At 43.6% G+C, this 14,317-nt stretch overlaps 1 protein-coding gene across 2 annotated transcripts; it reads left to right on the plus strand.

Annotated features, from left to right (window-relative positions):
* The first annotated feature begins 988 nt into the window (after positions 1–988).
* On the plus strand, positions 989–13,677 carry LOC109869909 (uncharacterized protein C16orf52 homolog B-like). Of its 2 annotated transcripts, none has more exons than XM_020460218.2 (3): positions 989–1,862; positions 10,265–10,477; positions 11,483–13,677. In XM_020460218.2, the coding sequence occupies exons 1-3, from the start codon at positions 1,748–1,750 to the stop codon at positions 11,665–11,667; spliced, it is 513 nt and encodes a 170-aa protein (XP_020315807.1). In that variant the 5' UTR covers positions 989–1,747; the 3' UTR covers positions 11,668–13,677. The 2 variants fall into 2 exon arrangements, with proteins under 2 accessions (XP_020315807.1, XP_020315808.1); XM_020460219.2 differs by having other exon boundaries at positions 996–1,853.
* Positions 13,678–14,317: the final 640 nt, after the last annotated feature.

Below are 14,317 nucleotides of genomic sequence, written 5' to 3' on the forward strand. Positions count from 1 at the left end.
AGCCCCATATGATACCCACCACTGCAACCTGTAGGCTCTCGTTGGCTGGTCCTCGCTTTATATTTGTCGCCAAACCCACTGGCTCCAGGTCATCTATAAGTCTTTGCGAGGTAAAGCCCCGCCATATCTCAGCTCACTGGTCACCGTAGCAGCACCCACCCGTAGCACGCTCTCCAGCAGGTATATTTCACTGGTCCCCCCCAAAGCTTATTCCTCTTTGGCCACCTTCCTTCCAGTTCTCTGCTGCCAATGACTGGAACGAATTGCAAAAGTCACTGAAGCTCGAAACTCATGTCTCCCTCTCTAACTTTAAGCATCAGCTGTCAGAGCAGCTCACAGATCATTGCACCTGTACATAGCCCATCTGTAAATAGCCCATCCAACTACCTCATCCCCATATTGTTTTTTTGCTCCTTTGCACCCCAGTATCTCTACTTGCGCATTCATCTTCTGCACATCTATCACTCCAGTGTTGAGTTTCTAAATTGTAATTACTTCGCCATTACGGTCTATTTATTGCCTTACCTCCCTAATCTTACCTCTTTTGCACACACTGTATATCGATTTTTTTTCTATTGTGTTATTGTACGCTTGTTTATTCCATGTGTAACTATGTGTTGCTGTTTGTGTCACACTGCTTTGCTTTATCTTGGCCAGGTCGCAGTTGTAAATGAGAACTTGTTCTCAACCTGTCTACCTGGTTAAATAAAGGTGAAATAAAAAATAAATAGTTTAAAACGATTAAAACTTCCAGCAACAGTGATGTTATTGTTGTGTCATTATAGTAAAAAATATAGACAGAAAATAGATATTTGTTAATTTATTTCATTAATATATTGTTCGTTTTTTTAAATTAATAAATACATGTTTAAGTCACTTTAAACTATAAATCAGAAAAACATCTTATAACAGTCGTGTTACATTTTTTCAGGGGGACTTTTATTTAGACATTTTGCCGAATGATCACGTGACCTTAATGTCGCTTGTTTCACATTGCCAGAGAACAGCGAGTTTTGTTACCGCTGATTCCATTGAGCTGATTCCCCCTTCACTACATTGCTAGGCTACATTATAACCTCGAATGGATACATCTGACGGGCATTACAGGCTACATTATAACCTCGAATGGATACATCTGACGGGCATTGCAGGAGGGACAAATAACGGTATTTGTATTGAAGGGAGTATTGGCAGATTATGAAATCTGACCATTGCATACAATATATGTATTTTATGGAATTTCCATTTGTTTGCAATGAAGACATCTCAGATGGAGAAGATAAACGGACACAGGAAAGAAGCGGTATAATATGCACTCTTGCAAGCATCTCTTAAATAACATAATTTCGGCTAAAATGGTCGCAGAACTTTTGAGTTTTCCTTTAACTCATCTTTCAAATATATTTTCCTGACACCTTAAGCTACCCTGTTGCGATACTGAGCTATGGTAATGGGTGAAACAGTGGGCGTTCATAGCCAGGGCCATAGTCGATAGTTGTAAGGCAATGAAAGGAAACGGCTTTGCATAAATCCTACACCAGGACTGCTGCGTGAAGATGAGAGGCTTGCCCTTCTACCAAGAGGACGATGACAATACATCCACTGGGCATGACCAAAACATTGATATGGGACCTTGAAATCCATGCCTGAATCTCTTTTGTCCTATCTGCCCTTGGAGGGGGCGAGATAAAGGAGACTTTCCTCTTTGACTTAATATAAAGGAGAAGAGAGCTTTCACATCTGAGAAATGGATAAACTCACCGTCATATCAGGATGTCTCTTTCTAGCAGCTGATATCTTTGCTATCGCCAGTATTGCCAATCCGGACTGGATCAACACAGGAGATGCAGCTGGTAAGTTAGGTGAGCTAATTTAACTTAATTGACTATTTACTTGACAGCCATGCACACACCATCTGTCTACCATTGGCGTCTAGGCTGCTACAGCTGACTGTCAATAATGTGCATTGACACACTATTCTTCTAGAAATTCACTTCACATTGGCCAAACTTTTTGAATCACACATTTTCCAAATATAACACTTTGGCATTCTGGTGTCCTTCCTCTTGACAGGTCAAGGGAGCTTCAGAATGTACCGAGGCCTCATCTAAGACCTTCTAAATGTTGTGTTACACCTATAGCCTTCCTGCTCTCTTTCTCCCTACATCCACATCATCACTCTCCAAAATACAGCTGCTGATAAATGATCTGCCCTCTACTTTTCTGCCCCACCATGCTCCTATACCCCATGTCCCTTCAAGGCATATACGCCTTCCTGTACCAGCTACTCACCTCCGTTGACAAATAGTGTGTCAGACTGAGCGATGTGAAGTGAGTGCCACTTATCCAGCTATGCCCTTGGAGGTCTGTTCAGCTCTCCACTCACTCTCTGTCTGTTATATGCATCTGACACAGACCGACTGAGGCATTGGCATTTCATCTACAGTCACCAGTCTGAGGGCATAGTAAAGTGAAGTGCAGCAGCAAAGGTAGGCTACTGCTTTTTTTGCTGTTGTTGCTACAGCTACAAAACAGGCTACTTGGAATGAGCTGGTGACCTTTAAGCTACAGCTGTAGTCAGCAGATTGTAGTTCTGTGCTGTGGCCTACTGCATAAACGATGGGGTGACATTTTCCCCTGGTTGGTGTGAGGTAGGAAGATGTAACTTATTGAGTCCTGTGTTTAGATTTTAACGGTATCATTTGTGATCATACTTTTTTATTTTTTTATACATCATGTACACCGGGACAAAGAATTAAAACATAGGAAGGACCAAACTAGAGATAATATCCCACTTCCCTCCCACAAGACCACCAACATCACATAATGATGATGAGGTTTTAAAACATGGTTATAACATTGTTATAACTGTCATATGTGCCCAGCACATTGAGAATTTATGCAAACCTGAACATGTACAATTTATAGCCTACACACACTGTTACAACAGTCCATTAGCATTCAGGTAAAACACACAATGCACAGAAGGAACAGAAACATGCTTGACTTCCCTTGTGAGACTTTCTCCTTTCATCCCACACAACAGAGAAGGTATGAAATCAAGCAGGGTTAAAAGCCTTTTGTTCCAGCCTAATTTGCCTGCTAGTAATTACCAGGGGGAGAGAAGCATTGTTTGTAAATGGAGATGTGTGGAGTCTTTCCTGATGAGGTCCGCTGGGAGGTAGAATTCTTTCAGATGAAGCACTCACAACTCAATTATCAAGGAAATTGCCTTGACTGGAAGGCCCTGTTTGTATATCTGAGGTCCAAACATATTGTTTTGTTCATGTGAAATGGGTAAATGCATAGACCTAGTTGTTCCTGCCAATTAAGTTAATTTGCCAGTCTAGCATTTTGGCAGCACCCAGATGTTGATGCTCATTGCTCACAGATAAGAAGATGTTGACAATGACATCATCAGATTGGAAAATGTTATTATAAATCCAAAAGTCTCTCTTTCATCCCCTGAACTTTATCCTGGAAAGTCAGCATTATGGTTTATTTGTTGACAGAAAACCTCTGTCCTCTCTAAGTAGTTATCCAGGAGGTGAATCTTTGAACAAGTTTATAGAGGTGTGTGAGTTATACTAACGTGCCTCCTGGTTGTTACGCAGGTATTCTGTAGTGAAGTCTGTAGCAGCAGGGGACTGACTGGGGCTGCATGGGGAAGTGTTTACTAACTACAGACATTGGCCCACAATCACACACAGTCACACACACCTCCCTGTGTCTCAAAGCCCTGGCAATCAGACAAGCCTGATGTGTTACGCATCTAAAACAGTCCCAAGAATTAGAAATGGCCTCCAAGAGTGCCAAGGAACAAAAAGTAGCATTTAGATCATTGACAAGCTATGGAATGGGTGTGTAAGCTTGCTAAAGAGAGGGAAATATTGTGTCATGACAGGATATAGTTAGAATAATAGTAGAGAGAATGATTTATTTCAGCTTTTATTTCTTTCAGCACATTCCCAGTGGGTCAGAAGTTTACATGCACTCAATTAGTATTTGGTAACATTGCCTTTAAATTGTTTAACTTGGGTCAAATGTTTCGGGTAGCCTTCCACAAGCTTCCCACAATAATTTTGTCCCATTCCTCTTGACAGAGCTGGTGTAACTGAGTCAGGTTTGTATGCTTCCTTGCTCGCACACGCTTTTTCAGTTATGCCCACACATTTTCTATAGGATTGAGGTGGCCGCTCCAATATCTTGACTTTGTTGTCCTTTAGCCATTTTTCCACAACTTTGGAAGTATGCTTGGGGTCATTGTCCATTTGGAAGACCCATTTGCGACTAAGCATTAACTTCCTAACTGATGTCTTGAGATGTTGCTCCAATATATCCACATAATTTTCCTTGCTCATGAAGCCATCTGTTTTGTGAAGTGCACCAGTCCCTCCTGTAACGGCGTTCTTCGTTTGTTGAGAGAGAGTCGGACCGAAATGCAGCGTGGTGGTTAATCATGATCTTTAATAAAGAAAACGGCGATACATGAAATAACTAAATAAATACGAAAACAACAAACGGAACGTGAAACCTAATACAGCCTATCTGGTGAACACTACACAGAGACAGGAACAATCACCCACGAAAGACAAAGCGAAACTCAGGCTACCTAAATACGGTTCCCAATCAGAGGCAACGAGAATCACCTGACAGCTGATTGAGAACCGCCTCAGGCAGCCAAGCCTATACAACACCCCTAATCAGCCGCGATCCCAAATACTACAACCCAATACGAAATACAATAACATAAACCCCTGTCACACCCTGGCCTGACCAAATATATAACGAAAACACAAAACACTAAGACCAAGGCGTGACAGAACCCTCCCCCCCAAGGTGCGGACTCCCGGACGCACCTCAAAACCATAGGGAGGGTCCGGGTGGGCGTCTGTCATTGGTGGCGGCTCCGGCTCGGGACGTGGACCCCACTTCATTAATGTCCTAGTTCCTCCCCTTCGCGTCCTGGGATAATCCACCCTCGCCGCCGACCATGGCCTAATAGTCCTCACCCAGAACCCCACAGAACTAAGGAGCAGCTCGTGACTGAGGGGCATCTCGGGACTGAGGGACAGCTCGGGACTGAGGGGCAGCTCGGGACTGAGGGGCAGCTCGGGACTGAGGGGCAGCTCGGGACTGAGGGGCAGCTCGGGACTGAGGGGCAGCCCGGAACTGAGGGGCAGCCCGGAACTGAGGGGCAGCCCGGAACTGAGGGGCAGCCCGGAACTGAGAGGAAGCCCAGTACTGAGAGGAAGCCCAGTACTGAGAGGAAGCCCAGTACTGAGATGAAGCTCAGGTAGGTAGTAGGCTCCGGTAGATCCTGGCTGGCTGGCGGATCTGGAAGATTCAGGTTGACTAGCAGATCTGGAAGATTCTGGTTGACTGGCGGATCTAGCTGCTCTATGCAGACTGACAGCTCTGACTGCTCCATGCAGGCTGACAGCTCCTTGCAGACTGGCAGCTCTTTGCAGACTGACAGCTCTGACTGCTCCATGCAGGCTGACAGCTCCTTGCAGACTGGCAGCTCCTTGCAGACTGGAAGCTCCTTGCAGACTGGCAGCTCCTTGCAGACTGGCAGCTCCTTGCAGACTGACAGCTCTGGCTGCTTCATGCAGACTGACAGCTCCTTGCAGACAGGCAGCTCCTTGCAGATTGACAGCTCCTTGCAGACTGACAGCTCCTTGCAGACTGACAGCTCCCTGCAGACTGGCAGCTCCTTGCAGGCTGACAGCTCCTTGCAGACTGGCAGCTCCTTGCAGACTGGCAGCTCCTTGCAGACTGGCAGCTCCTTGCAGACTGGCAGCTCCTTGCAGACTGGCAGCTCCTTGCAGACTGACAGCTCCTTGCAGACTGAACGGAAAAGCTCCTTGCAGACTGGCGGCTCCTTGCAGACTGGCAGCTCCTTGCAGACTGACAGCTCTGGCTGCTTCATGCAGACTGACAGCTCTGACTGCTCCATGCAGGCTGACAGCACCCTGCAGACTGGCAGCTCAGGCTGCTTCAAACAGGCAGGAGGCTCCGGCAGCGCTGTAGAGAAGAAAGGCTCTGATAGCGCTGAACAGGCGGGAGACTCCGACAGCGCAGGAGAGGAGGAAAACGCTGGCTGCGCTGAACAGGCGGGAGACTCCGACAGCGCAGGAGGGAAGAAAGGCTCTGGCTGTGCTGAACAGGCGGGAGACTCCGACAGAGCAGGAGAGGCGAGGCGCACTGTAGGCCTGATGCGTGGTGCGGGCACTGGTGATACTGGAGCGAGGACACGCACAGGAAGCCTGGTGCGGGGAGCTGCTACCGGAGGACTGGTGGTTTTGGAGCAGTGGCCGCTTCATATCCTTGCTGAGCTGCTTTTTAGGTTATGTTATGTTTTGTTAGGTTATGATATAGGACTCGTTTTACTGTGGATATAGATACTTTTGTACCTGTTTCCTCCAGCATCTTCACAAGGTCCTTTGCTGTTGTTCTGGGATTGATTTGCACTTTTCGCACCAAAGTACATTCATATCTAGGATACAGAACGCGTCACCTTCTTGAGCGGTATGACGGCTGCATGGTCCTATTGTGTTTATACTTGCGTACTATTGTTTGTACAGATGAACGTGGTAGCTTCAGGTGTTTGGAAATTGCTCCCAAGGATGAACCAGACTTGTGGAGGTCTACAATTTATTTTCTGAGGTCTTGGCTGATTTCTTTTAATTTTCCCATTATGTCAAGCAGAGAGGCACTGCGTTTGAAGGTAGGCCTTGAAATACATCCACAGGTACACCTCCAATTGCTCAAATGATGTCAATTAGTCTATCAGAAGCTTCTAAAGCCATGACATAATTCTCTGGAATTTTCCAAGCTGTTTAAAGGCACAGTAAACTTCTGACCCACTAGAAATGTGGTACAGTGAATTATAAGTTAAATAATCTGTCTGTAAACAATTGTTGGAAAAATTACAATTGTTTCAACAATTGTTGGAAAAATTAACCGACTTGCCAAAACTATAGTTTGAGTGGTTTAAAAATGAGTTTGAATGACTCCAACTTAAGCGTATGTAAACTTCAAACTTCAACTGTATCTAAACTAATGAAAGGGTTTATCTTCAAAACAAATCAGCTAAAGTAAAAAAACACCATTGATGGGAAGTTTTCCACTCAGATCTCTGTCTGGTACTATAACATGATCTGTATCAGGGCTGTTCATATATAATTAATCTTCCATTCATTTGTGATTCTGGTCATTGGGAAGCAAACTGGACCACTATAATGAGTGAGGAAACATGACACATTAGTTTAGTTTAGTAATGATTAATTATATTCATTAGGATGCTATGTCAATAGCCATGGCATAACAGCTGTGGTCAACATTACATACATTTACACTAGGCCTGCATGTGTCTTGACATCACAGGCGGCTGGTGGCACCTTAATTGGGGAGGATTTTCTTATAGTAATGGCTGGAACTGAATAAATGGAATATAGAATAGATCAAACAGATGGTTTCTATGTGTTTGATAACATTCCATTCAAGCCATTATTATGAGCCGTCCTCCCCTCAGGAGCGTCCTGTGCTTTACATACTGAACACCGAATGGCAAATCACTAAATTGCTATTACTAAGCCTCAGTGCTGGCATCTAAGGACAAAGTTCCAATCTTTGGCAGCATACTCACATCAAGGGCAGTATACTATGTCCTTAAACCTTTGAGGGATGCTCATCATATAAGTCCATACTCATTCTCTCCCTCCCCTCCCCTCCCCTCCCCTCTTTAGTGATGTACAGTATGTTCTTGTTTCAGAGCCATAATGGGGTATTTGTAAGTCTCAGCAGGACTGGACCGATCTGTCCAATTACTAAATTCATCTCCATCCATCTCTCTAATCCAATAGATAAAAAATGGTTGTGCCAAGGCCACTGTTAGTTCCTCTCTCCTCTAGCCGCTCTTTCTCCATCCTCTGTTCTTCTCTCCGCTCTGCCAAAGCCTCTGTTCCTCTCTCCGCTTCGTCCCGAGCCACTGGAAATGACAAGGTGCTGGCAAACTGCTCGCCTCATGAGAAACAATGATTTAATTTTACATTTCTCTCTTAGAAATCTATACTGGTGAATTGTCCTTAATAGCTGACGAGGGGGTTGAGTGTTGCTGAGTTGACATACGGTGGCAAGTCAAAGTATGTGAACCATTTGGAATTACCTGGATTTCTGCATAAATTGGTCATAAAATTTGATCTGATCTTCTTTAAGTCACAACAATAGATAAACACAGTTTGTTTAAACTAATAACACACAATCAATCATACGTTTTCATGACTATATAGAACATACCGTGTAAATTCACAGTGTAGGGTGGAAAAGTATGTGAACCCTTGGATTTAATAACTGGTTGACCCTCCTTTGGCAGCAATAAACTCAACCAAACATTTTCGGTAGTTGCGGATCAGACCTGTACAACAGTCAGGAGGAATTTTGGACCGTTCATCTTTACAAAACTGTTTCAGTTCAGCAATATTCTTAGGATGTCTGGTGTGGTCAAGGTCATGCCACAGCATTTTAAATGGGGTTGAGGTCAGGACTCTGACTGGGCCACTCCAGGAGGCGTATTTTCTTCTGTTGAAGCCATTCTGTTATTCATTTGACTTTTACTTACTGTGTTTTGCGTCGTTGTCCTGTTGCATCACCTAACTTCTGTTGAGCTTCAATTGGCGGACAGATAACCTTACATTCTCCTGCAAAATGTCTTGATAAATTTAATTCATTTTTCCGTCGATGATAGCAAGCTGTCCAGGCCCTGAGGCAGCAAAACAGCCCCAAAACATAATGCTCCCTCCACCATACTTTACAGTTGGGATGAGGTTTTGATGTTGGTGTGCTGTGCCTTTTTTCCCCACCAATAGTGTTGTGTGCTCCTTCCAAACAACTCCACAGAATGTCCACAGAATATTTTGGAACATCCAGGTGCTCTTTTGCGAACACTCTAGGATTCTTCTTAACCTCATAGAGCATTATGCGCTATGCTCTTGCAATCTTCTTTGCAGGACGGCTACTCCTAGGGAGAGTAGCAACAGTGGACGGATGAACATCCAGGCTTTTAGAGATACTTTTGTAACCCTTCCCAGCTTTATGCAGGCCAACAATTCTTAATCTTAGGTCTTCTGAGATCTCTTTTGTTCGAGGCATGGTTCAGATCAGGCAATGCTTCTTGTGAATAGCAAACTCAAATTTTGTGAGTGTTTTTTATAGGGCAGGGCAGCTCTAACCAACATCTCTAATCTCATCTCATTGATTGGACTCAAGGTTAGCTGACTCCTGATTGCAATTAGCTTTTGGAGAAGTCATTAGCCTAGGGGTTCACATACTTCTCAAACCTACACTGTGAATGTTTAAATCATGTGTTCAATATAGACAAGAAAAATACAATAATATGTGTGTTATTAGTTTAAGCACACTGTGTTTGTCTATTGTTGTGACTAAGATGAAGATCAGATCAAATTTTATGACCAATTTATTCAGAAATCCAGGTAATTCCAAAGGGTTCACATACTTTTTCTTGCCACTGTATTCTGAGTTGGGTCAGGGACAGACAGGAAGGGTGGAGTTCGTATACGATCTTGTTGTTGTCGAAAGCGTTATGTCTTCAGCAGGCCTAACTAACTGACATAATTGGACCCACCAGGCTTTGGGGCAGGAGAGCAGAGGCTCTTAGGCAGTGAGTTACTTTCTGATGTAAGGCCTCTCTTCCCTCTCTCTCCTTTATCTTATCTCTCTCTGTGGTGTCAGGGGCTCTGGTCCTGAGCCATCTGAGTCTTACGCCATTGATTGATTCCTCAGGGACCCCTGGCATTGGTTCAGGGCCTAGGAGTCCCACTCTTCAGCCTTGTTATTATACCAACCCTCCTTGAGCTCTACTTTGTGTGGTCACAGGGGACTGGAAGTGGAAACCGGTGTCACCAGGGAGGTCATTAGTCCAGTCGTGATGTAATGCTGTCATGCCTCATACAGATCTTAGCTTATCTAATGGTGACACCATCACAAGTTGAGGGATATTTCATAACTGATGCAATCTGCTGCTCTGGGTTATGCTTCTTCTAATAAAACAATGTGTACATCTTGTGGTGGGACAGCACAGTTGACCAGCGAGAGTATGCTATGTGTGTGATGAAAGATACTCTCCCTCTGTGTGTCTATGTGATTAAGCACTCTCTCTGTAGGTGCTCTGACAGCGGGACTGCTGGTCGTGTGTGATCCAACCCTGACTGATCTCTGTCTCTCTCTCCCTCTCTCTCCCTAGGTTCCCTGACGGTAGGCCTGGTGCGGCAGTGCCAGACCATCCACGGTCGTGACCGGACCTGTATCCCCCCGCGGCTGCCCCCAGAGTGGGTCACCACCCTCTTCTTCATCATCCTGGGCATCATCTCCCTCACGGTGACCTGCGGCCTGCTAGTGTTATCACACTGGTACCGTGAAGCCACTCGTTACGCCCGCTGGATTGCCTTCACTGGGAGTATGTTTCATTTGGACTTATGTAACGGTTATTCAACCAGGCTGGTCAATGGAGAACCAGTTCTTGTTTACAGTGACGGCAAAGAGACAAAAACCACAATAGGATAAATACAAAAACTAGCCAACAACTCTTTCATTCATGAGTGGGGCCAGACATAACCCCCCATTATCCCCTATGTGGGCTCTGGTTAATGTAGTACAGACTAGGGAATAGGCCAGGGTCATTTGAGGCATAGCCATTAGTTGGCCTACAGCTTCAAAGCACCTTAAGATTCTTGTTATATCACTAATGGATGTTAGCGAATGGATTAATGTCACTTGGGTTTCATTTTAGGAAAAGCTTTTGTGTGGTAACTGTGTCTGTGCTGAGTGGCTCCTTGAACACGTAGGCTACAGTAAATGGGTCTGTTGCTATTTTAAGAGGGAAAGAGACCATGGGGCTGCTATTAGCAGACCTAAAATCAGTAGGAGGGATTTTAGTGGTCCAAGGGATATGACGGAATAACATTCTTTGTTATTATTATACTCCGATAGGTTATTTTAGCTGAATCATTATTGGGCAAAAATGACCTTGAGGTATAATAATAAAGTAATGACAATGTAATATGACAATGTAAATAGATTTTGTTGAGCGCTCATGTGTAAAGATATATATTGTTAAATATCTATGGTCTATTTTGATATTATGGTCTATTTTGATATCAGAGGGGTGAGTAATGTCTGAATTAGTTTATTCTGGGAGTTATTGATCAATGACTAGACATAACTGTGTGGTTTTAGGTATTCAGACTATTCACACTACATGATAACATGACATACAGTATGTCACTTAGATCAGGCTTCAATGCCGATGAGAACGCAATATAGAATTTAGCCTGACATTGTGTACAATGTTGCTGCCTATTTTTTCAATGTTGTAAGAGATATTGCTCCCTAAATTGTATGCACTGTGAATAGTGTTTTTAAGACAACTGTGTTTCTAAAATGTTTTCTCTCTCCTCCACAGTGATCCTGTTTTGTATGGCGGCTCTTATATTTCCTATAGGATTTTACATCGATGAAGTTGGGGGACAACCTTATAAACTACCCAACAACACAGTGGTGGGGTCCTCATATGTACTCTTTGTTCTATCTATATTTTTCACTATAGTGGGACTACTGTTTGCAGGAAAGGTCTGCTTGCCTGGGTGACATATTGGACACTTAAGTGTCCCGCTTGCGTCGCCTCATTAGCTAGCTTTTGAGGTGGCGCCATCAGCTAAGACGCTTAAGGAGGGCGGCTACGTGTGTTTTGTAAGGCAGAGGTCCTGAGTTCACGCCAGGTATGGGCCAAATCGTGAGGAAGTGGTACTGGCTAAGCAAGCAGCGTGACAGCATGACGTTTGGATGCCTGGAAGGGAAAAATAGGAACTGTGAGAAACACACTTTCTCTGTGTTTGTGGAACTCTCTGATGCACCTTTGGATGACAGGTCTCTACAGCCCCTAGCCCTGGTCCCATAGGACAGGTAGTAGGCACTAGCCTGTCTGTGGTCATAGATATGGGAGGAATGGACACCTATCCAGTCCCTTCACAGATCAGTGAACACAGAAGTTTTGTTCCACGAATAGAGTGCCTTTTCGGGTAGTGTAACTTTTTATTTCACCTAATTTTAACATTTTGTCATAAAAAGCACGTTTTAACGTCATAAGAAATATGTTTCTCCAACTCCTTTTGAAAAAAAAATATTTAAAAAGGAATCATTTCACCATATTTAAACGAGAGTTCAGTTGACGTAACAGGGTTGACCTTAAACCTGAGCGACATGAATCACTAATCAAATGAAATAAATAATAAATCTTCAGAAATCACTTTGTCAAAGCAACAAATGTTATTAGGGCTTTACATTGGTTATGAACACTTGGGGAAAGTTGGGGATGTTAAGTGGGTTAAAAATCTTTAAGTCGGACAAAAATGACATGGGACATGCCAAAATGATCATAACTCAGGATAAGACCCAGATGCACAGTTCGAATCACAGATGTTTATTAACAAAACGGGGCAGGCAGACGACAGGTCAAGGGCAGGCAGAGGTCGGTAATCCAGGGCAGAGACAGTAAGGTACAGAACGGCAGTCAGGGTCAGGGGAGGCAGAGGGGTCAAAACTGGAAAAACAAGAAAAAAAATGGGGTAGAGAAAGAGAAACAGGAGTATGGGGAAAACACGCTGGTAGGCTTGACGAGACAAGACGAACTGGCAACAGACAAACAGAAAACACAGGTATGAATGCACAGATCAGGGTGACAAAAATTGGGATTTTCTGAGAAATCAATGTATTTTAATTTAAAACACACTACAAATATTTTTTCAAATGTTTACTTAGAGTGTAGATGTATATAGTGCCTTCATACCTCTTGATTTATTCCACATTTTGTTGTTACATACAGCCTGAATTCAAAATGGATACACACAATAGCCCATAATGACGAAGTGAAAACATGTTTTTAGAATTTTTTGCAAATTCATAGAAAATGTCATACAGAAATATATATTTTACAGAAGTATTCACACACCTGAGTCAATACTTTCTAGAAGCACCTTTGGCAGCTGTGAGTTTTTCTGGGTAAGTCTCTAAGATCTTGCCATACCTGGATCGTGCAACTTTTTCCCATTATTCTTTTGAAAATTCTTCAAGCTCAGTCAAATTGGTTCTTGACACATCATACTAAAATTAGTGTCTCGGATTTACGTAAAGAATAATACAAAATGCTCTGAGACCAGGTTGGTTATAGAGCAGCGAAGCACAGCTCAGAGCCAGCTACTGGCAAGCAGGGACAAGGTTGGGCTGCTGAGAAGGTTACCTCTCTCTCCCACTGGCCCACTGTTGATAAAGGTCAAGCAGCAGTCATTCAAAAGCCTTTCTGCTCTGACCTTCCCTCCACGCACAGCACACCACAACCACTGCTATTATCAGCCCTGCAGAACACTTAAATCTTGGATTATTATTTTTGTTGTGTACTGTATGTAGGCTGCTGTGTCCTTGGCTGGGATTAATTCCATTTGCGCTTTGCCAGCTATGCACTTTTTAAAAGCTTATTTATTTCAGCGTCCACGGAGATCACATTCACAGTAAGCACGGCATAGGTCTGCTCAATCAGAAATGCAGGGCAGGGCCCATTCTGATTTGAGCCCCACCTGTTTAGCTAACATTTTTGCTGTTGCCTGTTTGCATGTTATTTTGGCATTAATATGTGTCACATGTCAGTTTGCAATGTAAAAAAGTTAGAGTTAATAACGCCACATACAAACATGGTCTCTTTTTTGTTTTCTTGAGTAAGGCAGCTCCAAAATGCTGGTGTTTCGGTCTAGCTTAGTGCCTTCTGTGGTGGTGGGGCAGCCAGCGAAAAATAAAGAGAGTAGGGGTTTGTAATGTTTGCTAGTTGCGCCGTGATTGGCTCAGTGTTCTGTCACTCATGGGAACACTACGTCGCCGCAAAATCTGAATAGGGGAGCTCGAACATTTAAGCCCCTTGGGTGCTGCCATGGAGTTACATTATACGTGCCCATCCAAGAAGGCTCAAGGTCATTGACCACAGATAAAATTACGTTAAATAACGTTATATCTACCGTAGCTTTGATTGGACTGATCATTTCAACATCATACTTTCAAAATCTTAGCTAGCAAGCGACGAACAAGCATGAATCACATCGAACATCTACTGGCAAATGAAGAGAAATTATAGATAAAAATGATCGGTGCTCATCGGATATTGGACATAAACATTACACAAGTTGGAAATCGCAAATTCAACATTGAGTGGTTTGGAAGGAATCAGTGGCTAACTGCAAGTGTTGCAAAGCAA

This window comes from Oncorhynchus kisutch, linkage group LG25 (assembly GCF_002021735.2).
Source record: "Oncorhynchus kisutch isolate 150728-3 linkage group LG25, Okis_V2, whole genome shotgun sequence".
Taxonomy (NCBI): Eukaryota; Metazoa; Chordata; class Actinopteri; order Salmoniformes; family Salmonidae; genus Oncorhynchus; species Oncorhynchus kisutch.